General features: G+C 41.3%; 1 protein-coding gene across 25 annotated transcripts in view; it reads left to right on the plus strand.

The window, feature by feature from the left end:
• Nucleotides 1–22971, plus strand: part of psip1a (PC4 and SFRS1 interacting protein 1a) — a 121736-nt gene that overhangs the window by 49833 nt on the left and 48932 nt on the right. For 21 of the 25 annotated variants that reach the window (XR_015475757.1, XR_015475758.1, XR_015475753.1 and 18 more), the window contains 3 exon segments: nt 5715–5805; nt 21440–21516; nt 21661–21799. Coding sequence is in view for 12 of the 25 variants with exons in the window: in NM_001020726.1 (NP_001018562.2) it covers nt 5734–5805; nt 21440–21516; nt 21661–21799 (288 nt within the window). In the remaining 13 variants the exon portion in view is untranslated. 25 annotated transcript variants of the gene reach the window in all.

Here is a 22971-nt window from a genome sequence, read left to right on the forward strand (position 1 = left end):
CCGAAAACCAGGCTGAATGCGCTGTACTGCGCGCGTTGCGGGCGTCTGTTCCCTAGCGACAATAACAAACGCCTGATATCGCCTGTCCGTATTCCTCAAAGTTGTTTAGAATTAAATGTTTAGTGATGCTTTGACACAACGCGTGTGCTATTTTTCATGCACCCCTTTGATGCTGCTTACGTTTTTGCCGCAGCACCGAAGTTAGGCACCGAAATTCATACGCTGTAGGCTTGGGCGGTATTACGGTATTATGGTATACCGCGGGATCTAAAAATAGCAACGGCGTCAGTTTCAATACCGTTATTCCGTCATAAAATATTAAATATCCTTTATTTAATGCCTATAAAAACGTATGTGTTGTTGTCATCACGGGACAGTGTGGAGGAGAGAGGTAGAGGGCGGGGGAGAGAGGAATAGGGAGGGGGAGAGGTAATGTGACGTGACGAGTCGTGCTCCAAAGTGTCCTGCAGTTTGGCAGTATTTCTGGTTTTGACTGAACAGAAGGGAGAGGTGGTTAATATAAACGAGAGGTCTGCATTAGAGCTGAAGATTTTTGCCCGAACCCGGCGAAACCCGAAAAAATCCAAATCTCTGCATTAAAATCCATTCCTGCAAAGATGAAACAAATGATGACAAAGTAGTAAAAAAAGCTAATTTTGACAGCAGTCAAGTCAGTCACTAGTTCAGAAGTAACAGTCATTCCAGCCAGGTATTTCGGCGTTCGCTCATACTTTGCTTATTACGGTAGAGCCCTAAACCGCAAGCTGACAGGTAAAAAGACGAGACCACTCACTACAGTGAAACTGCTTTCATGGAAAATTAAATGGATGTTCCTGACTGGTAGAAGATGAACAAACAATCCTACCCAAAACTTGCAAAATCAGCCAGATCAGAACTCTACATCTCGTCCTGTAGCCGCAGGAAAGGGTGTTCAGTGTTGCTGGACGCACCATGAGTGCAAGACTGCGCTAAAGCCAGTGGATTTAATAATGTCCCTCCACAAACACACGTAGCCTAATCTTAGTGAGTAAAGGGTTTTTAAATTATAAATAAATAATAATTAAACCATATAAGCATAATGTAGACAGAGTATACAGGTTAATGGTGGCATTATTCTTTTAAAATTCAGCTTCACCGCAGCCTTAATGCCAGATTGTGAAGAGAAGTGGCGAAACAAATCTTGCACAGCCTTTATCTTAATTTCGTTATTGCCAAAATACCCGTCATCATTAAGAGTTTATTTTAATTTGATTTGTTAAGCAAGATTTCTTTTCATTGGTGTGTTGGCCAATTTAAAGGCTAAGTGTATGTACCCAGGCCTATTTAGAGTGCTGAGATGTTACGATGGTACAGAGGACTTATTTTATTTCTTTGTTCCAACTTCCAAGTGGCATATAGTCTACGTTTGTTACGAATAAATTATGTTAAAACATATAAATGACTCATTCTTGAAAAAATGCATTAGAGCTGTGTGCATGAGCAACTTTGAATAATGTCGGGCTGTAAACGGGTTCGGGCTTTTTAAAGCTGTCAATCAAAATGTACCTGTCGGACTCGGGACCTATCGGGCCTAATTTTTATGGCCCGATTACAGCTCTCTGCATTCCCGCTGCAGTACCGCGGGAGCCTTCCTGATTTCTTACGGTGTGGGAGTAAATTTCTGAATAAATCGCGGGAAAGATATGTGTGTGTGTGTAAGAGAGAGAAATAGAGAGAGAGATGCTGTGCGTCGCTTGGCTCTCTCTCTCTCTTTCTGACCGCGAGCCTAAGGTGGCATAGAAGGTATTCAGTTTCTGAATGGTTTAGGCTCAAGCCAACAGTTTGGTAACGCTATCTGAGCCTTACGTCATAATTTTTTTATTACGCCGGTAATACCGGATACCGGGGTAAAATATGGAGGCGGTTTGACGGTATTAAAATTTGGTTACCGCCCAAGCCTAATACGCTGATTTAATACCGGTACATACCGGTTACCAAGGTACCGGTGCTATAATGGCACCGGGTTTTGGTACCCAACCCTAGTCATTGTCCTGCTGGAAGGTAAACCATCACCCCAGTCTGAAGTCAAAAGCACTCTGAAGCAGCTTTTCATTCATGATGTCTCTGTACATTGCTGCATTCATCTTTCCCTCTATCCTGACTAGTCTTCCAGTTTTTGCTGCTAAAAAAACATCCCCACAGCATTATGGTATTAGCCTGGTGCTGAGCGGTGCCTGGTTTTCTCCAAATGTAACGCCTGGTATTCACTCCAGAGTCTTTCAGATGCCTTTTGGCAAATTCCAGGTGAGCTGCTATGTGCCCTTTACTAAGGAGTGGTTTACATCTGGCCACTCTACTATAGGGTTGGGTATCGTTTGGGATTATTTCGATACCAGTGCTAAATGGATACTTTTAAAACAGTACCGGTGCCAAAACGGTGCCTGAACCAATACTTTTTAGCCACAATTATATATATATATATATATATAATTATAATTATTTATATATATATATATATATATATATATATATATATATATATATATATATATATATATATATATATATATATATATATATCAAATCATTATTATTGAACAACATAAATATATATATTTATAATAAGTTTAAAGTAAACATCAATTTTTTATATTTTATATATTTGAATTGCATTAATATATTTCTTTTGATACTCTTTTGATACCTCTACTATAGGGTTGGGTATCGTTTGGGATTATTTCGATACCAGTGCTAAATGGATACTTTTAAAACAGTACCGGTGCCAAAACGGTGCCTGAACCAATACTTTTTAGCCACAATTATTTAACAAATATATATATATATATTTATATATATATATATATATATATATATATATATTTATATATATATATATATATATATATATATATATATATATATATATATATATATATATATATATATATATATATATATATATATAGTAATCATTATAATTGAACAACATAAATATATATATTTATAATAAGTTTAAAGTAAACATCAATTTTTTATATTTTATATATTTGAATTGCATTAATATATTTCTTTTGATCATTTGTTTGTTAGCATGAATGCAAGATTTGCGTTATGCTATTAACATTACATTAGCTTACTACTAACCTGTGTCATCAAAATCAGAGAATACCTTTTTTTCTGGGTTTGGGGCTTGTGACTACTTTTCATGGACATCAGTGATCTAATGATTTGCCTTAATCTGAATAAAACAATAATATGATTCAGGTGTTTACATGAGTTGCTTTTTGAATGTTACATTCATGATTCCCAGTTACATTTTATAGCACATAGATCCATTAACACCATTGCATTACCAGCCTATAAAAGTTTACTTATGATAAGATCTCTTAAGATAATCAAAAATCACTGTTTACCTGGTAGACTCTTGATAAGAGTATTGTCTTAATCATATTAAAATTTGAGTATTGGTGTCTATGTAAACATATTCACTGAAAGTGCCAGATAATATCACAAGCATAGACAGTCCATTCCTCACCTTTAATTTGATTCCATGAGCCCTCACATTTCATAAGTTTGTTGATCATGCGTGTTAACGAAGGGAGTCGCTTACTGCATTTGCCTTCTATAAGCAACAAGAACAAACACCTGACATTGCTGACATCCATATTCCTCAAAGCTGTTTAGAATTAAATATTTAGAGACATTGTGACTCAACGCATACTTATGTGTGCCTTTGATGCACCTCGGATGCACTGCTCAGAGCCGCGCCACGACACACATGACAGTTGATAGTATCACACACCAGATGCGCACATTCGCATGTTATTTAAATTGAAACTATTCAGATGGCGCTATTTGGTACGGCAGAAATATGAACAGTGTCCTGAGTCGTGGTTGGGCGCCGCGGACAGCCGACGACGTTTGAATTCAAAAATGCATGGCGCTGTGTGGCGCAACGCTGCACATCATCGAGCAGGAGTTCTGGTGTGCGACCTGCTTTACATTCTTGTCGCACTGGGTTTGATTGGTGGATTGCTGCACAGATGGTTGTCCTTTTATAAGGTTCTCCTCTCTCCACAAAAGAATGCTGGAGCTCAGATAAAGTGACCATCGGGTTATTGATCACCTCCCTGACTAAGGTCCTTCTTCCCCAATCACTCAGCTTAGATGGCCAGCCAGCTCTAGGAAGAGTCCTGGTGGTTCCAAACGTCATTGCTCATTGGAACTTTCAGAGAATTTTTTTCTATAACCTTCCCCTGCCTTGTGCCTTGAGACAATCCTGTCTTGGAGGTCTACAGACAATTCCTTTGTCTTCATGTTTGGTTTGTGCTTTAACATGCCCTCCACCAATCAGCTGGTGTGTGTGGTGTGCGGTCTGGCGCAAAATGCCTGCCATTGCGTCATTCAGGTGGATGCTGCACACTGGTGGTGGATAAGGAGATTCCCCCCTATGTGTAAAGCGCTTTGAGTGCCCAGAATTTCAAGAAGGATCAATGGAAACAGAAAGTACCTGAGCTCTATTTAGAGCTTAACAGCAAAGGCTGTGAATACTTATGTACATTTTTTCAGGTTTTTTATTTTTAATAAATTTGTAACAATTTCCAAAAAAAAAAAAAATTCACATTGTCAATATTGGGTATTGTGTGTTGAACTTTGAGAGGCTGTAATATAAAAAATGTCGAAAAAGTGAAGCGCTATGAATACTTTCCGGATGCACTGTATGTCATTGCATGTTGTTCTTCAGTGTTTAAAATCTTGCTCATTAAATGTACACATGCTTTCCTTGCACTATCAGTAAATGGGAGCCCAACACAAGCAGCCCCTTTTTCATAGGTTACGTTTTACATAGCCTCTATGAATTGTGTAAAGAGGTGAAGACATATTTTCACAATGTGAGGTCCAACGTTTCATAATTAGGTTGATATTGCTGGTCCTCTTAGAAACCATTGCATTTGTTGGCAGACTTGATCACTGACTTGATCACTCATTCTGCTGACCAATAAAATTTTGATTTATGTTTTCCTAACTGACTGTGTGCAAGACACAGGGATAAATATCTCCTCCTTGTTTAATACAACAGCTCACCATGTTGAGATGTTAAAACATCAATTCAGAGGTTATTTTACTGAGGATTTCAGTTCATTTGGTTTTGTCAAAAATCCCTTTTTTTGCACACACAAAATCTTTCCGTTAGCATGGGGGAGCAGTTAATTGAATTAAAGAGTAATTTCCAGGTTGCAACACCTCTTCCTTTCTGTAATTTTTGGGTGAGCATGATGCCTGAATATCCTCCGTTATCTACCGCTGCCGTAAAATGGCTTCTTCCTTTTTCCTCAAGCTATCAGTGCGAGTCGGGTTAATTAAAGTTTGTGAGAACAAAGTACCAATAACTTTGGAGCATGTTTCATTATTGTCTAGCTTTCTGTCCTATATATATATTTATAAAACTCATAAAAGTTATTTTTAAAACCATAAAGTTATGAAAAGTGTGATAGGCCACATGATAGGGTAGGCTTTCAGAGGCACTGTTTTCAGTAGATTTTTGATACTTTAGTAAGATATGGGATTAACTTTTGGAGTTGCAGGTTTTGAAGCTAGTAGTAAAAGAGTTTCACAGTGTGAAAACACATCTTCTGATAAATAATTAAGTAGCTGTCATGTATTTACTGTGTGTGTCACTGTGTGATGTGTTCAATACCATAAGTAACGAAAATTTTTGATTTGTCCCAAAAAAGGGGGAGCATCTTTATTGACATGGCTCAGGATTTCAAAGCTGGTGATCTGATTTTTGCTAAGATGAAGGGTTATCCACACTGGCCTGCAAGGGTGAGCAAACTACTAAATGACTGTTGTTTTTATTATGATTTGTTTATTTGTTTAGTAAAATGAAGAATGATGTTAAGTGCTTTATTTATTGTTTGTGTGGGCCACTGTTTAACCCTTTAGGGCAAGGTTGGGCAAACTCGATCCTAGGTTCGAGTTGGTTCTGATCAAAGGATCCATAATCAAACACACCCGAACAAACTAATCAGTTGCAGTGTCCCAAATTGCATACTTATGCACTGTTCTATGCCATTTTGTAGTATAAATAGTGTAAGTAGTGCATTTACACTCAAAACTATAAAAATAATTAGTGCACTTTAAATACTCGGATGATGCAGTCATTCAGCGGGTAAAATGAAGTGTGTAATGATGGACATCACATCATCAGGGGGAAATGGTTTGAATTTCCGCTTAGTAAAAAACATTAGTGCTTCATTTGGGACGACACTACATTCATGAACTATGCTGTTGAGTGTGTAAGTGCATAAGTACATAGTGCATAGTGTATAGTGTGCCATTTGAGACGCAGCTAGTGTTTTTAAGTTCACTTGAAAGCTACAAGCAGGTGTGTTTGATTAGGGTTGGAACAAAACTATGCAGAACATCTGCCCTCCAGGATCAAGTTTTGCCCATCTCTGCTCTTGGGCAATGGTTCTCATTTCTGGTCATAATGACCCTTCCGCCCTGCACATACTAGCTGCGTCCCAAATGGTACACTATACACTATGCACTCATGCCCTATGTACTTATGCACTTACACACTCAACAGTAGAGTATATGTATGTAGTGTTGTCCCAAATGGAACGCTCGAGGTTACAGAAGTAACCCTTCTTTCCCCGAGAGGGGGAACAGAAGTGCTATACAGTGGATTTGATCTTTGGGAAAATCCACGTATGGGAGGATTCGGTTCAGAAGCCGCTTGTCTGAAAGAATATTGAACGGGCCAATGAATGCAATGAATTAGCAGCGTAAGCTTGCACAGGTGTGCTTCATTGCCAATTATCCCAGCATATAAGCACACCTGGAGCGAGCAAACGCCATCCTTTTAAGCTGAAGAGACTTTCAAACAGCTAAGGGACAGTCATTATGGCGACGGAGTATAGCACTTCCGTTCCTCTCCTCGGGGAACGAAGGGTTACTTCTGTAACCTCGAACGTTCCCCTTCGGTTGGGGAACTTCAGTGCTATACAGTGGATTTGATCTTTGGGAAAATCCAGGTATGGGGAGAACTATGGACAGCGCCATAATGACTGCACCTTACCAACGCCTCCGATGAGGGGATAGTCAAGCAAGCGTGACGCACCCACATCATGGGAGGCGCGGTCCTCCAACGTGTCCCTGGCCCTATTTATCCTACTTCAACAGAAGTCTTATGGATTTAGATATATTTTTGGGAAGTCGTGAGCATCTAGATAACTCTAGGAAAATACGTTGGGAAGCGTGCAATCCCAAAAGGGGGGACACTGTGAAGGCCATCCGTTACCCAAGGGGGGATAGATGGCAGAATTTACATATGGACTAGCCCTAAAAAAGGGGGAATACGCATAGCAAAAAAGTGGTTAGCGGAGAGGTAAGAAACGGGTCCACCCAGGGGGGGGACTTAACCATGGCGGAATAAGCATATGGGATCGCCTAGTGGGGATCACACATAGCAGGCACCTATACCCAATATACCACCTATACCAGCGGGCAGACCTACAATGTAGTGGGCCAGCAGGTGACTCCTCCTTTGAGTCAGTGCTGGGGGCCACGGAGGAATCTGCAGGCCACACCTGACGGGGAACTTTACTGATAGATAAAAAGGCGCATGTACCTCCGTGTTAGGGAGAATGGCGCAGCAAGCGTGTTTCAACACCCTACCGAGTTGTTTCCTCAATCACCAAAGGGTTACCTAATACCCTTGAGGAAACCGGCTCCACTCGCAGATTGTAAAACCTTGCAAATGTGTTGGGTGTCGCCCAGCCCGCAGCTCTACGGATGTCTGTTAGAGTGGCGCCGCATGCGCGCGCCCGAGAGGATGCGAAGCTCCGAGTGGAGTGCGCACACACTCTCGGGGGACGCTGCTCACCTCGGCTCTGATAAGCGAGAGAATGACATCCACAATCCAGAGGGAAAACTTAATTTCAGTACGGCACTTCCCTGCTGCTGACCACCATAATAGACGAAGAGCTGCTCAGATGATCTAAACTCAGAGTGCGGTCCGCAAGACGCGAACTGGACAATAAGAAAGGGCTGGGTCTGCCTCCTCCGAGGGCAGCGCTTGCAGGCTCACTGCCTGGTATTAAAACGGAGTGGTAGGAACCTTGGGCAAATATCGCGGGCGGGGTCTCAGGACGTGAGAGAAAGCCAGCCCAATTACAGGCACGAGTCACTGACCGAAAAAATGCCTCCGGGTCCCCGACCCTCTAATCGATATCAACGCGACCAGCAGAGCTGTCTTCAGGGACAGAAAGATACTGAGTCGAGAATCGAAGGGATCTGACGCGGCTCGTGTAACGAGGCCGAGATCCTAAGTGGGCATGAGAGGGGGCGGGGTGGGTTAATTTGCCTAGCGCCTCTGAGGAACCGGATGATGAGGTTATGCATTTCCACGGTGCTGCCAGCCACCGCGTCATGAGAGCGGAGATGGCAGCCACATAACCTTGAGTGTGGAGGGCAACAGCCTGCTCTCCAGCTTCTCTCGGCGTAGAGAAAGCACAACGCTGATCTGGAAAATTACGGGGGTCTTCTCTGTGAGAGACACACCATTCAGTGAATAGACTCCACTTCAGGGCATAGGCGCGCTCGGGGAGGGGGCTCTAGCCCGAGTGACGGTATTAGCCACCGTAATCGGAGGTTACCTAAGTCTTCCTCGCGTCTAAGGACCTCGGCGAGGGTGCCAGATGGTGCCCTGTCCCTGAGGGAGTAGGTGCTCTCTCGAAGGGAACTGCCAGGGGAGGGCCATCGCGAGGAGGGAGAGCTCTGACATCCAGGTCCGGTTAAGCCAGAGGGGCGCAACCAGCAACCTGTTCCTCGTCCTCCCTGACCTTGCACAGTAACTGCGTCAGCAGGTTAACTGGGGGAAACGCGTATTTGCGCATGCCACGAGGCCAGCTGTAAGCCAGTGCATCCGGGCCGAGAGCACTCGGTCAGGGAAAGAACAACTGGCAATGAGCGAACTCGGGGGAAGCAACAGATTGATCTGGGCTTCCCTGAATCGCGCCCATATCAGCTGAACAGACTTGGGGTGTAGTCTCCATTCTCCAGGACGTAAGGCTGCCGTGAGAGCGCATCGGCTGCACGGTTGAGCTTGCCTGAATATGAATGGCGTACAGCGATTTCAGCCGCGGATGACTCCAGAGGAGCAGACGGCGGGCAAGCTGAGACATACGGCGAGAGCGCATACCCCCCATACGGTTGATATACGCCGCCATACTGTCTGTCCTGACCAGCACGTGTTGCCGCTCCAGCACCGGAAAAAAAAACAGTGGAGAGCGAGGAACACTGCCAACAGCTCCAGGCGATATGCCAATGCAACTGGGTACCTTTCCACAGGTCCGGAGACCGCATGGCCACAACGCACAGCCCCCCAGCACGTGTTGGAAGCGTCTGTTAAAATGACAACAAGACTGGATGCCTGTCCTAGAGGCACTCAGGCCTGTAGGAACGAGGGGTCGCTCCAAGGGCTGAGGGCGTGGCGACACAGCGCAGTAACAGAGACTCGGTGTGTGCGTGTGTGCCATGCGCGTCTGGGGACTCGATCATGAAGCCAGTGCTGAAGTGGTCTCATATAGAGTAATCCGAGCGGCGTGAAGCGGCTGCGGATGCCATATGCCCCAGGAACCTCTGAAATAGTTTCAGTGGGACCACTATTTTACTGTCGAGCTCTCTCAGACAGTACAGCATCAGCTGAGCGCTCTCTCCGGAGAGGCGCGCTGCCATGGTGACCGAGTCCAGCTCCAGCCCGAGAGAAGAGATCCTCTGCGTGGGGGCGAGTTTGCTCTTTTCTCAGTTGACCTGAAACGCCAACAGGTGGACGTGCCGGAGCACTTTTTCTCTGTGCATAATCAATTGCTCTGAGAGTGGGCAAAAATCAGCCAGTCATCAAGAAAATTGAGTATGCGGATGCCCGCGAGCCGAAGGGGCACTAAGGCACCCTCCGTGGGCTTGGTGAGGACCCGCGGAGACAAAGAGAGCCCGAAGGGGAGGGCTTTGTATTGCCAAGCTCGACCTTCAAACGCAAACCGCAGAAACTGACGGTGGTGAGGAAGAGTGGAGACATGGAAATACGCGTCCATCAGGTCTAATGCTGCAGACCAACCCAGAGGACGAACGCACCGGAGGATGCGCTTCTGCGTGAGCATTCTGAACGGCAGCTTGAGCAGACAGCGGTTCAAAACGCGCAGATCTAGGATTGGCCATGACCCACCGCTCTTTTTGGGCATGATGAAGTTTGGGCCGTAAAACCCGCTCTCCATTTCGGCTGGAAGGAGCGGCTCAATTGCATCCTTCGCCAGGAGGACAGCAATCTCCTCTCGCAAGACAGGGGCGGACAGGGGGCTGACCCTGGTGAATACACACCCGTGACTTGGGGGGCCGTTTCGCAAACTGGATTGCATAGCCGAGTCTGATTGTGCGTATGAGCCACCACAAAGAGCTGACTCGTGCTAACCAGGCAGGCAGAGCTCTCGCTAATGGACTCATCGCTACAATCGCTGACGTACCAGCAGTGGGGCAGCGCGGAGTGGGTGTGCTGATCTGGGAAGCGCGCGGGTCCCACGGAAAAGCTGGAGGTGAGAGATTTGCTCTCACTCCGCACCCGAGCTCCGAAGGGGAGGCTCGAGGGGTGGGAGAAAGGAGACCGTCCTCCCAGCGCTCGTGAGCCACTGGCGAAACGCACCGAATCTGCAAGCTAGAAAGCATAGCGTCCCAGACTGGCAGATTTCGGGCTGTCACATCCGGGGAAGTGGAAAAGTGCCCTTTCATGATGTTTTCATGGCAGTAAAAAGTGCCGTTGGAAATGGGGCCCCGCCCTCCAGCGGGGAAAGAGCAAGTTCCCTCTTCTCCAAATGGCCTGTCCCAGGGACGCTTCGCGGTCCGTTGCCGGACTTAGCGTGTGCGGGGGCGGTGCAGCTCTCGTAGGCGGGCGCCTTCGGCGAGGAACAGGTGAGGGAGGCAGATAACTTACAGGCTTTAGATGGGAGACGAGGCGGACCCCACCAAGAAGAAGCGCCACACGAATTAACCGCCATCGCGCACTCAACCTGAAGAATCGCCACATACCCCCTGGCCGTGAGTGGTGAGGGTGGAGGGACACGCAGCACGAGCAGAAAAAAGTGCCCTTCAAGACCACGTGCGCCTACTGTGCACCTCCGGGAAGAAGGGGACGCCCCTCTAGTCGGTCCTGCCGCAGAGCTGGGGGATAAACCATCTCCAACCCACGGCCGAAGCAGCCCGGGAAAGCACGGCTAACATGTCCGTTTCAGGATTCGTTTTGAAAGCGCTCACCTGCCCGGAGGGGGCGAGCGGGTCTGGATCATCATCGGTCAATGAAAGCCCACCCTCCGATGCTGCGGTGGACGTCTGGTCTCCGGTTCCATCGAGCGTAAGAGCTACCATTTGTTAGACAGATCGCTTTCCCCGCCCGAAGCTTGGATGGAGCGCTTGGAGGAGCGGGAGGTCCGCGGGCCCGTGGGCGACGAATTATCTCTCGCTGAAACCCTCAGATCTGCCCGAGTGCCCGCTGCAGAGCAGGGGACAACTGGGGTGGTTTGCCCTTTTGCAAAGGCTAGCCGCGATCTTTACTGCGCAACAGTCATGGCATCGCAATGAAGACATGAACTGCCCACGAGCAGCGCATTAACATGCTGGACCCCCCAGGCATGCAACGTAGTGCCTGTGCTCATCATCTGAGGACAGGAAACCATCGCATCCAGAAACGCACAGTCGCTCTTTCTGTGAAGTTTGCAACTTTATATGCACCGCTCTGGAGGACCGGACCCAAAGAACGCCAGGCAAGGGAGAAACCCAGCTCGACCGTCTGCCGCTGCGTGTACACACTCTGGACCGGGAGAATGCTCTCGTTCACTCGGAATCGCTGGATCACAGCAGGAGGAACCCTCATCGACTCGATCAGAAAGTCTCTGAAGCGAAAAGGATGCCGTTTGCTCGCTGTGTAAGCTTATGCTGCCAATTCATTGCATTCATTGGCCCGTTCAATACTCTTTCAGACAAGCGGCTTCTGAACCGAATCCTCCCATACATGGATTTTCCCAAAGATCAAATCCACTGGATAGCACTGAAGTTCCCCAACCGAAGGGGAACACTAATGTTTTTTTACCAAGCGGAAATTCAAACCATTTTACTGATGACGTTGGACGGTTGCCAAATCAGTGAAATAAATGAGGAAACTATCAAATAATACCTTCCATGAGTATAACCGCATTTACCATAGGGAGGCGCTATAATCACTCTCGCAGGAGAAATTTGCTTTCACCATCCAAAATAAATAAAGTTATCCAACATGTGCATCCGATAGCTCCGCCCCTTCCGCTACGTGAGCAAACCTGCGGTCGTTGAGTGCGTGAAGTGTCCATCATTCCACACTTCATTTTACCGGCTGAATAAGTGCATCATCCGGGTAATTAAAGTGCACTTATTATTTTTAGAGTTTTCAGTGTGAACGCACTACTTACACTGTTTATACTACAAAATGGCGTAGATAGTGCATAAGTATGCGATTTGGGACGCAGCTTTTGTGTCTATTTTATTTGACAAAGATCTGTATCTCTATGTTAACAAGATGTTGATCCGAATCAGGTGTGTTAAGGCAGGGGTTTTCAAACTGGGGTCCGCGGCCCCCTGGGGGGCCGCCAGATGGCGCTAGGGGGGCCGCAAAGAAATTTTAGATCAATGAGCCCACATGGATGAATTTTGTGTCCCGCATCATTCTGAAGGTTAATATATTTTTATTATAATTTGAGCTCAAAAGTACTGCAAAAATGAAGCTTTATGCTTATGTCATTTAAATGCAGTTGACACTTTCGTGACACAGGAAAAGAAGCGCAGCGGCCCGCCTCCGTGGACGGGGACTTTTATTGAATAAGCGCTTCTGGCCAGGCGCTTCCTGACTGTGATTTTTGGCGCTTGTCTGCTGCACCTGACGGCGTTTACCTTTCACTTACGCTTACCTCTTTTACGCTAAACAACTAAATGAATGCTCAGGTTTGACTGACTATATTTCAGTTAAAATACATGATCAATAAGAACATTATCGGTGGCTGAAAGCACTACCCTGTTTATGGCTTGCGTTCCTAAGTAACCGAGGTGCTGCGGAGTGCGCGCCTCTCTGCGCAGGCTTCACTCATAGAGAACAAATAGCATTTTAAAGACACGGCACAACATTGCACCTCGTCCACAGCGCGAAAGGCTTTTACACTTTGCATTGTACAAATATCAGACGGTCCTCTTTGCAGCATGGCAAACAAACATATTAAAATTGTAAAGCAAAAAGTGCTGCAATAACAATGAATGGAGCTGTCTTCACATCAGCGAGTGCTCAGAGTTTCACCCCTGTTACACTAATGACAGCTGGATGAGCTCTGCAGTGGACCTCTTACTCACATTGGTTCATAACTGGATGATTAAAAAAACTAAATTGTATACACACTGAGTAAAACCACTATAGCCTTTAAAAATTATAATGTATCTGTTTGTGTTATGTTATAGGGCTAATAATTATTAAATATTAAAATGTATTAGTGCTCTGTATTTAATGGAGCTGAACATACCTGATCAAATTTTAATACTCTGAATATAAATGCATTTTTGTTCCACTTTTTCCCATATTTGTTTGTGTAACTAATTTAAATGTAATGTTCAGTATTATTATTAAAAGAACAAACTGGTATAAACATTTTAAAGTCAGCAAAGCTTCTAAAATTATGCAAAGTAAAACTTGTGGCTCTTTGAACTTGAATACCCAATTCTTGATTGCATTTAGGAAATTATTTTTTTATCAGTGTAAGTCAGGATTGTCGACCTGAGTAAATTATGATGTACACAAAAAAAAAGGAATAAAAATAAACAAAACACACAGCCTCCATTGTAGTATTGCTAGTTACAACAGTACAGTTAACTGTTAACAGGCTGATGAATGACAAAACTCTTTAAAACTTTAAAGCTTTAAATCATTAGATAAATTTAGACTCTCAGCTGTAAGGGTAAATACAAAAGAGTCTAGCTGTGCATAGGCTGAAAAAAAAGCATAAAAATGGCATAAAAACTGTGTAAAGTGACGACTTGTACACAAAATATGGCTTGATGGAATAATCCAGTGAGAGCAGACCACAATGAGTACTGCGCATCAAGATTTGATCAATAGATTGAAGCACTAAAACCATGTCAACTCAACTAACATCTTACAAAAATTAATGCAGATAGTGAATAATATAAATGTATTGAATAATATATATTAATATAAATGTATTGAATAATAAAATAAAACAAAATTAAGTACAGTTGTTATTTTGAGGGGGTGGCGTCATTTTTATTTTTGGGGGGTCCCCAAAATAATTCGCCCTACACAAAGGGGCCCTCAGCTGAAAAAGTTTGAAAACCCCTGTGTTAAGGAAGACATAAGGTACATCCCAAATCGCATACTTGCGCAAATAGACGCGTGACCAATTTAAAGTTTACTCGCTTCATTTGCATGTCAAATTCTACGCCATTTTGTAGTATAAATAGTGTATAGTGCATTTTATTAATTAGTGCACTTTAAATACCTGGATGATGCACTTATTCAATCGTTAAAATGAAGTGCAAAATTTTGGGGTAAGGGTGCAGAGTGAGATCCGGAATTAAAAACCACTGCTTACTTTACCAAAGAAAGTAAGAAAAAGCATTTTTTAAGTAAGTAAAGCATTTTTCTGCATAGCCTAACATAGAAGTTTTGGTAAATTGATAGTGTCAGTCCCAGTTTCACAGTTGAAGTTTAGTTCAGTCCAGTACGGTTTAGCTTTCTCTGCAATTACTTAAGCCTAGTTCTCACTACAGGATTTTAAACATCGGCAGATCGCTGTGCTGTTCACACTACATAACTTGATTTTGTGTTTTTTAACTAGTAAAGTAGTAAAGAACTGATCATTTCTACCTTTAATTACCATATTGGTTAAAATGAATGCATGCATATCTGCTACTTTTCGCTGTGACTTTAAATATTTGTGCTTTTTTTTTTTTTTGCCTTGCAACTTCCTGCTAACATAACTTATTTTATAGCAAAAACATAAATTTACTTCAGATACATCTTTCAAAACAGCATATTCTGTGCCGGGAGCTCCTGTTTGAAAGTGAAAATGAAAGCGAGGCCCAGACCTTGCATGTTCTTGTCTCTTAAATACATATTTATAGGCTGTATTACCATGTTTTTTATGGTAATAGGGTCATGAAATATGATGACAGACATTCAAAGCTTAATTTTAATATCTCAATAGAAGCTTTGAATGTAAATATGACGTGACAATTGTAAAAATGACATATTTCATGCTTTGTTTATTCTCCACGAATAAACATGTAGCAAATTATAATAATAATGTAAATTAACTTGCACGCATATCCACATTAATAATCTGTGACAAATTATAATGTAGATTAAAGTGCTCGCATACCTAAACCATTATTACTGTAGTAAATTAGCTCAAGGTTATTCTTCCCGCACCTTTCCCGCCGTTATAATGTTGTGAGTTATGATTTAGATTTCAATTGCTCGCGTACCTTCTGGAACATTATATAGCAGGCTAGCTTAGCGGGAGGAAGATTCATTTGAACGGGGCTTCAAATGAATCGACTCTTTTGATCCGAACAAATGAATCATTCAGCGATGCTATCAACATAAAATTTGAGCAGGGTAGCAAGATCAAAGTTCAAGACATTAGATTCATTAATATACACAGGCACCTTTCTTTATACAAAATGAAACTTTATTGACTAATCTAACAGAAACTAACACCTAACACAAACACACATTCATACAAGCATAGGGAAAAGTAACGTGAGGTAAGAGGTTGAGAAGATGTAATGATGGGAAAGCCTCGAAGTTTGTAAGAACAAACCAAGCAAACCAAATGTAATCAAATTCAATATAACCCTTCTATTGTCTCTTTAGGGTTGAACTTAGCTCACACCAGTTTAGATGTTGGGAGAAAGGTGATACTTGCAGTCTGTTTGTGATGTCCGAGCTCCCGTTGTTGAGCACGTGGTTGGCTGGCTGATCCTTTGTTCTCCATGAGGTTTGTAGTGTTTGAGGTTGACGCCGCAAAAGTTCTGGAGTATGAAATGTCCGAGCGCGGTGCGATTAACCCTTTCCGTCTGGGTTTCCGTCATTCTTGAAGGTTTCAATACTTAGGTTTGTGAGGAAGTTGCTGAGTTTGAAGAAGGTTTCAAAACAACGTGTTTCCAGAGAAAAAAGGGGTTGCCTGGAGTTGGGATAGAGAGGGTTGCCAAGAGAGGTTGAACAGAGCCCCGAGGGTAGTTTCGAAGAGAGAAAGTGGGAGTTTAGCTGGGTCCTCAACTTTTATAGGGCGGGTTCGGATCCACCCTCCATGGAAAGTTGACCAATTAGAAGCTAACTTCCTTGAATAGTAATTTACAGCTCTTTGTCTGAGGCAGAAGAATTTGCATAGGCAAATTTTATGCAAATCGGGACAGAAATCTTAAAGTCTTTTAAAACGTTAATATGTTGCACTCATATTAAAATGAAATGTCAACGATCGATTTGTACAGCGTGTAAGCTTTTCAAAAAGTCCAAACTTGAACAGTATAAGAGGATGTTTAGCTTAGGTACAGTTAAACATTATATGCAGGGGTATTAAAACCAAAAATAATAATACAAGAGAAAGGGAAACTTTGCAAAACATATGATTAAACATAAAGGGAGTAAAGTTTATATGAAAACATAAGTGTTAAACAAGCAGATTAAAGAGTCCTTTGTAAGTCGTTCCTGTGTTTAATGCCGCATGGCACATTCCTTTGGGTCGTAAATACCTTGGAATCAGGTTTCGAGTCTTCTCTGGCAAAGTTGGCTCGGTTGTGGAATAAAATGCAAAATCTTTATGTGTCTGGTCAGCCATATTCGTTACACAATATTTTATATTAGAACAGTCAGAATGACCAGTCTGGTAATTCTAATAGTTACAAAGTTCTAGCTCTACTGTTAATATACCCTACTTTAGTGTCCGTGTCAACGCAGAATGAAGCAAGTGCATCGATGGCCATTCTGCCCAATCACAGACGTTTCTGTTGAGCTCCTGAGCACACAGGCATTTGGCTCATGCTGATATGCTCTGTCATTGGCTGCTGCTCGTCACTACATCTGACCGCACGTGGGATCGATTCGACGGACGGCTCTTGATTATTCAGCATGCTAGGTGTTGGATTTCCGTCTGCGAGGTTTTAAAGCGATGCTTTAGCGAGCCTCTTTGATGCGTCATTCAGTAGTTCACACATAAAGACTGCCGAGCGCCGTGCACCCGCAGATTTCTTTCCGATCACAGCCCGATCTGACGGCGAGCTCGTTAACCTCCAAATCTGGCTTAAAATCCTGTAGTGTGAACTAGGCTTTAATGACGGCCTTGATCTTGTAATCTGGAGAAAAAAAAATAAACAAAAACATTTTCTTAGTAATGAAAGAAATCCTCAAATTGCCATCAAAATGAATGTAAAATGTATTTATAGTATTTGGGACACACTTCTTTACATTAGAGAATGCTTAAAAAGTTACCTGTTAAGTCTCACTTTGTGCAAAGGATTTGCTCCTTACTAGCCCCTGTTTTGGGTGTATTTTCTTTTTTCAAACACTGGGTGACTTCTAATTTTCACTCCCTCTTCCAAAGTGAATAGATTACCTATTAAGAAACAGCAGATGTAAAGAACAGAAAAACTGTACATTTCCAAAAACATGAACATGAACATAGATATGAGGAATCGGTAGGGTGAGATGGTAAAACTAGGATGTGTATAGTGAAAATACCCATTTAAAAAAACATACCTTCCAGGCAATCAAAATACAATCTACGCAGACCATGGTGCAAAAAAAAAAGAAAAAAAACCTTTATAATTCTGATGCACATAACTGCCCACTTTCTTTAATTGTAGCATCGTACTTGGAAGATAAGTTAAGTCTAGAATATGTAAGGCTTCTTCTTTGAATTATTCATCTTTAATAAGTACTTTTTAAACTTGATTTCTGCTCAAAAGAGAGAAACATAATCAACCACTGTTACAAATTTTGGCAACACCAATACTAGTCTATCTAGAAATATCTAATTTTCATCAACACAAAAACTTCTTCAAAACAAACACAGAGAGAGAGAGAGAGAGAGAGAGAGAGAGAGAGAGAGAGAGAGAGAGAGAGAGAGAGAGTCAGACAAACAGGACAAATCTGGAAATTATATATGTCCATTAAACTGCTACATGTTTTTTTTTTTATCCTGGATGCTATAAAGACTGTAGAATACACAAGACATGTCACTCATGGTTTTGAATGGGAAAAATAGTCGGTCAATATGGGGAATGAATCCCCGCCTACTAGTGCAAGAGCCAATCATCAACCACTTTAGACTGACCTTTCTACATGAAAGAAGCTCGGAACACATTTGAATCTCTGTGAAAACATAAAAAATATATTCAAATAAAGCTTGATATTGATAATTTTAAGATGTGCTGAAAGAAATCAGCTTCTATCATTGATTTGAGTAGACAACATGTAATTCGTTCATTCACGCTCTTGTCTCGAAGCTTGTCTTCATATAATACAGCTGTCTTATTGTAATTGGAAATTTAATTAAGACCGACAAGAAAATAAATGACAATTGTAAATTAATTTGTATAAACCCCAAGCAAAATCATCTTAACAGAGGGTACTGAAAAGATGGCTGAGGAGGCCGTCATACTCAGCAGTTTTAACACAGGGGCTTTTCTAACAAATAGAAACATTACCTGAAACTTACCTGAATGTATGAAGGAGCTGAAATGGCAGACTTCTCCCTTTGAAAAAAAAAAAAAAATTAAAATAACCGTGAGGCGTGTCTTTGTGGGGGAAACCCATGCCAATACGGGGAGTACATGCAAACTCCACACAGAAATGCCAACTGACCCAGCCGGGACTCAACTTGACAGTGCTTACCGCTGAGCCACAGTGTCACCCTGGTTTATTTATTTCACAAAAGATTTTTTAAAAAAGTAAAATTTTATATGTGTCAGCAAATATACAAAATATAAAAGCAATGGAAAACTATAGAAAGCCCCCATAGATCACAAAAACACCCTGTGTGTGTGTACTGATATATTGGTGTCATGTTGAATGAATTTTACAAGCTTGCAAACACTTGAATTTCATTTGTGTTTCACATGTGATCACTAGTTTCACATGGGAATGCACGTTTTTCACATGTGATCACATGGGAATTTACACAGAATGTTCAAAATACACACATTCCACATGTGCATTTGACTTGTGTTTCACATGTATTATAACATGTTTTCAAATGAAATTGAATGTGTAATTTCACATGTACATTTCATTGCCAGCCATCCACAGGATAGTATGGGTCATCATCATGAACAATATGGTTTCCAGACGGTGATGTTGTCCACAAGTAGTCACATTGACTTCACATGTGGTCACATAAATTTCACATGTTGTGTGATAACATGTAAAATTCGTGTGACTTTTCTATAAGGGATAAAAAATGAAAGTATTCTTATGGAGACAGAAAAGACTCAAAATAAATTCACGCAAAAGACACGATGTACACATGCGTAACCAAATTCACGTGCATAAAACCAAATTCACGTGCGTAAAGTACTTGTATATATTCACAAAAACAATTCATGTGCACAAAATAAAAATACATATTTATAAATGCAAAACACCATTTGCAAACGTTTCACAGTGTACAAAAACTATTGAATGTTTAAAATTTGCAAGTTCATCCTGAATGAGAATGTGCAAATCCTCTTTTCATGTACAACTTTGTGCTCCGACACAGACTGGCAGCTTTTCCGACCATGTGATGAGCAACCTCTATACTGAACTGGACTTCCCGTACACAACGTAACTCAGTGCATTCTCTCTAATTGTTGTAACTAAACAACCAATAGAAATGAGAAGAGAATAAACACAGTGAATAGGCTTAAAGGGACAATGCTCTCTTTACTACAATCTTGTTAAGCGATCATTTGGAGATTTACGATTCAAAAGTCTAAGCAGGACATTGTTGCATTGTTGGGAGTAAAGTAATACAATACAATCTACAGTCACATAAGAAAAGGAGCTAATTGTTTTTAAAAGCAAAGTAATGTGAAACTATTCTATTGGTTTTGTTTTTGCGTTAAAAAAAGAGTAGGCTTGAAGTCTGCACATCTATTTCCTTCGATCGCCATGCTGGAGAGGTACAGACTGCGCAAAAGGTGTGCAGAATGGGTGACATGGAATACAGCTCTTATCTGACTGGCTGAAAGGTACGAATTGCCAGCTTCTGCTAGGAAAGTCTCAAAAATACAAACACATGTATCCAGGGGGAGTCGTATGTGAAAGGATTTGCACATTCTCATTCAGGATGAATTAGCAAATTTTAAACATTCAAAACTTTTTGTACACTGTTATACATTTGCAAATGGTGTTTTACATTTGTGAAACTTATTTTATGAAAATGTATTTTTATTTTGTGCACTTGAATTGTTTTTGTGAATATACATAAATATTTTACACACACGAATTTGGTTTTATGCATGCAAATTTGGCTCTGCATGTGTACATTGTGTTTTTTGCATAAATTACTTTAAATACTAAACTCGCTCCATATATTTTAACCTCCTTTAACGGATTATGTGCTAAACAGCCATTCTTATGTTATGTGCTACACAGCCATTCTTATCCACGCATTAGTTACTTCACGTCTTGACTACTGTAATGCACTCCTTTCTGGACTTCCTTCCAAACTTCTCCATAAACTCCAACTGGTTCAGAACCATGCAGCTCGTGTCATCTCTAGGACCCCATCTCACGAGCACGTCACACCACTCCTCTATCAGTTTCATCGGCTTCCAGTAAAATATCGAATTGATTTTAAAATATTACTTCTAACTTTCAAGGCACTTCATAATCTCGCTCCTCAATATCTCACTGAACTTCTCCATATCTACACCCCTTCTCGTAACCTTAGGTCAGCTAACAACTTCACTCTGGCACCACCTCGCACTCGACTGAGCAAAATGGGAGACAGATCTTTTAGCTCTATGGCTCCTAGGCTATGGAACTCACTTCCAGTAGACCTTAAGAGCAGTGATAGTCTTCACAATTTTAAATCACGTCTAAAGACCCATCTTTTTAAGCAGGCTTTTACTTAACAATTTTTTATCATGTTTTTATTATGTTCTTTTATATTCGCTATTGCGTTTTAACTTGTTTGGTCAATGATTGTTTTTAGTAATGTTTAAGTTGTTTAGCATGTCTGATGATGCTTACTGTAAGGCGACCTTGGGTGTCCAGAAAGGCGCCATTTATAAATAAAATGAATTATTATTACTATTATTATTATTATTATTAAAACATGTAGTTTGCAGACCCCTGGGGTTTAAGTATGTTTCTGTTATATTTCAGATTGATGAGATTCCAGATGGTGCTGTCAAACCATCAAATATAAAATTTCCCATCTTCTTTTTTGGCACTCATGAAACGTAAGTTGAAATTAAAAACAAATTTTTTTTTTTTTTACATTTTTGTAAAATTTCAAATCTAAGGATAATTTGAGATGATCAATCGAGTTATGACTTGTTTGTTCTGGTTGTTTTGTATTATATGTATTTCGTTTGACTTTTCAGAGCATTCCTGGGTCCTAAAGACATATTCCCCTATTTGACCAATAAAGACAAATATGGCAAACCTAACAAAAGGAAGGGTTTCAATGAAGGCTTGTGGGAAATTGAAAACAATCCTAAAGTGGAGCTTAATGGACACAAGGTGCTTTTGTCTCACTGTTTAAGACAGAAATGTGATATGAGGATTTGATACTGTTTTTCACTCTATACACAAATATAATACTCACATGAGTGTTAAGCATTGGACAAATACTGTGGTGTGAAAATGTGTTTGCCCCTTACTGATTTCTTTTTTTTTTTTGCATGTTTGTCACACTTTAATATTTCAGATCATCAAACAAATTTAAATAATAATACAAGATAACACAAATAAACACATCATGCAGTTTTTAAATTGACGGGTTTTAATATTAAGGGATAACAAAATGTTCAGTTTCTCTAGCCACACCCTAAATTGATTACTGCTACACCAGTTTACAATTAAGAAATCACTTCAATAGGACCTGCCTGACAAAGTGAAGTAGACCAAAAGATCCTCAGAATCTAGACATCATGCCGATATCCAAAGAAATTCAAAAACTAATAAAAAAATAATTGAGATCTACCAGTCTATAAAAAAATTATAAAGCCTTTTTAAAAACTGCAACCAACCACAGTATGAGCAAATAAAAAAGTGGAACAGTGGAAAACCTTCCCAAAAATGGCCAGCCGACCAAATGTACCTTAAAAGCATAGCAACAACTCATCCAAGAGATCACAAGGACCCCACAACAATATCCAAATTACTGCAGGCCTCACTTGCCTCAGTGTAGATGAATGTTTATGACTCCATCATGAGCAAGACTGGGCAAAAATGGTTGAACATGGCTGTTCAAAAAGCAAGCCGAAAGAAATTCTTTACGTTATCGGCATATGAAAGCATAATGCAAAGAGGCTTTAACCTTAACTGTGGGAAATAACTTAAGTCTGTACCAAATAATTGATGCAAGTGCATAAAAAAAATCATAGTTAATATTCTTAAATTGCCTGATTTGGATATATTTGGGGTATTTTTATTTTCTGAATGTAGATTTATTATAATAGGATGGTCACTTAGTCAGAAATTACACCAGATTTAACAATTCTTTCAGGATTAGTGACCAATATCCAGTCAAGCAGAGTGGAGGAATTTAGATTAACTCTAGTGGTTTCAATGATTGACTGAGTAAGATTATTACTACTAAACAAATATTTTTGATTGAAGGATTTTTCTCTCTACCCAAATAGTTCTAAAAAGGTAGTTTGAGAAATTAAATTTTGACACTTTACAATTTA

This window comes from Danio rerio, chromosome 1 (genome assembly GCF_052040795.2).
Source record: "Danio rerio strain M-AB ecotype USA chromosome 1, GRCz13ab, whole genome shotgun sequence".
NCBI lineage: Eukaryota > Metazoa > Chordata > Actinopteri > Cypriniformes > Danionidae > Danio > Danio rerio.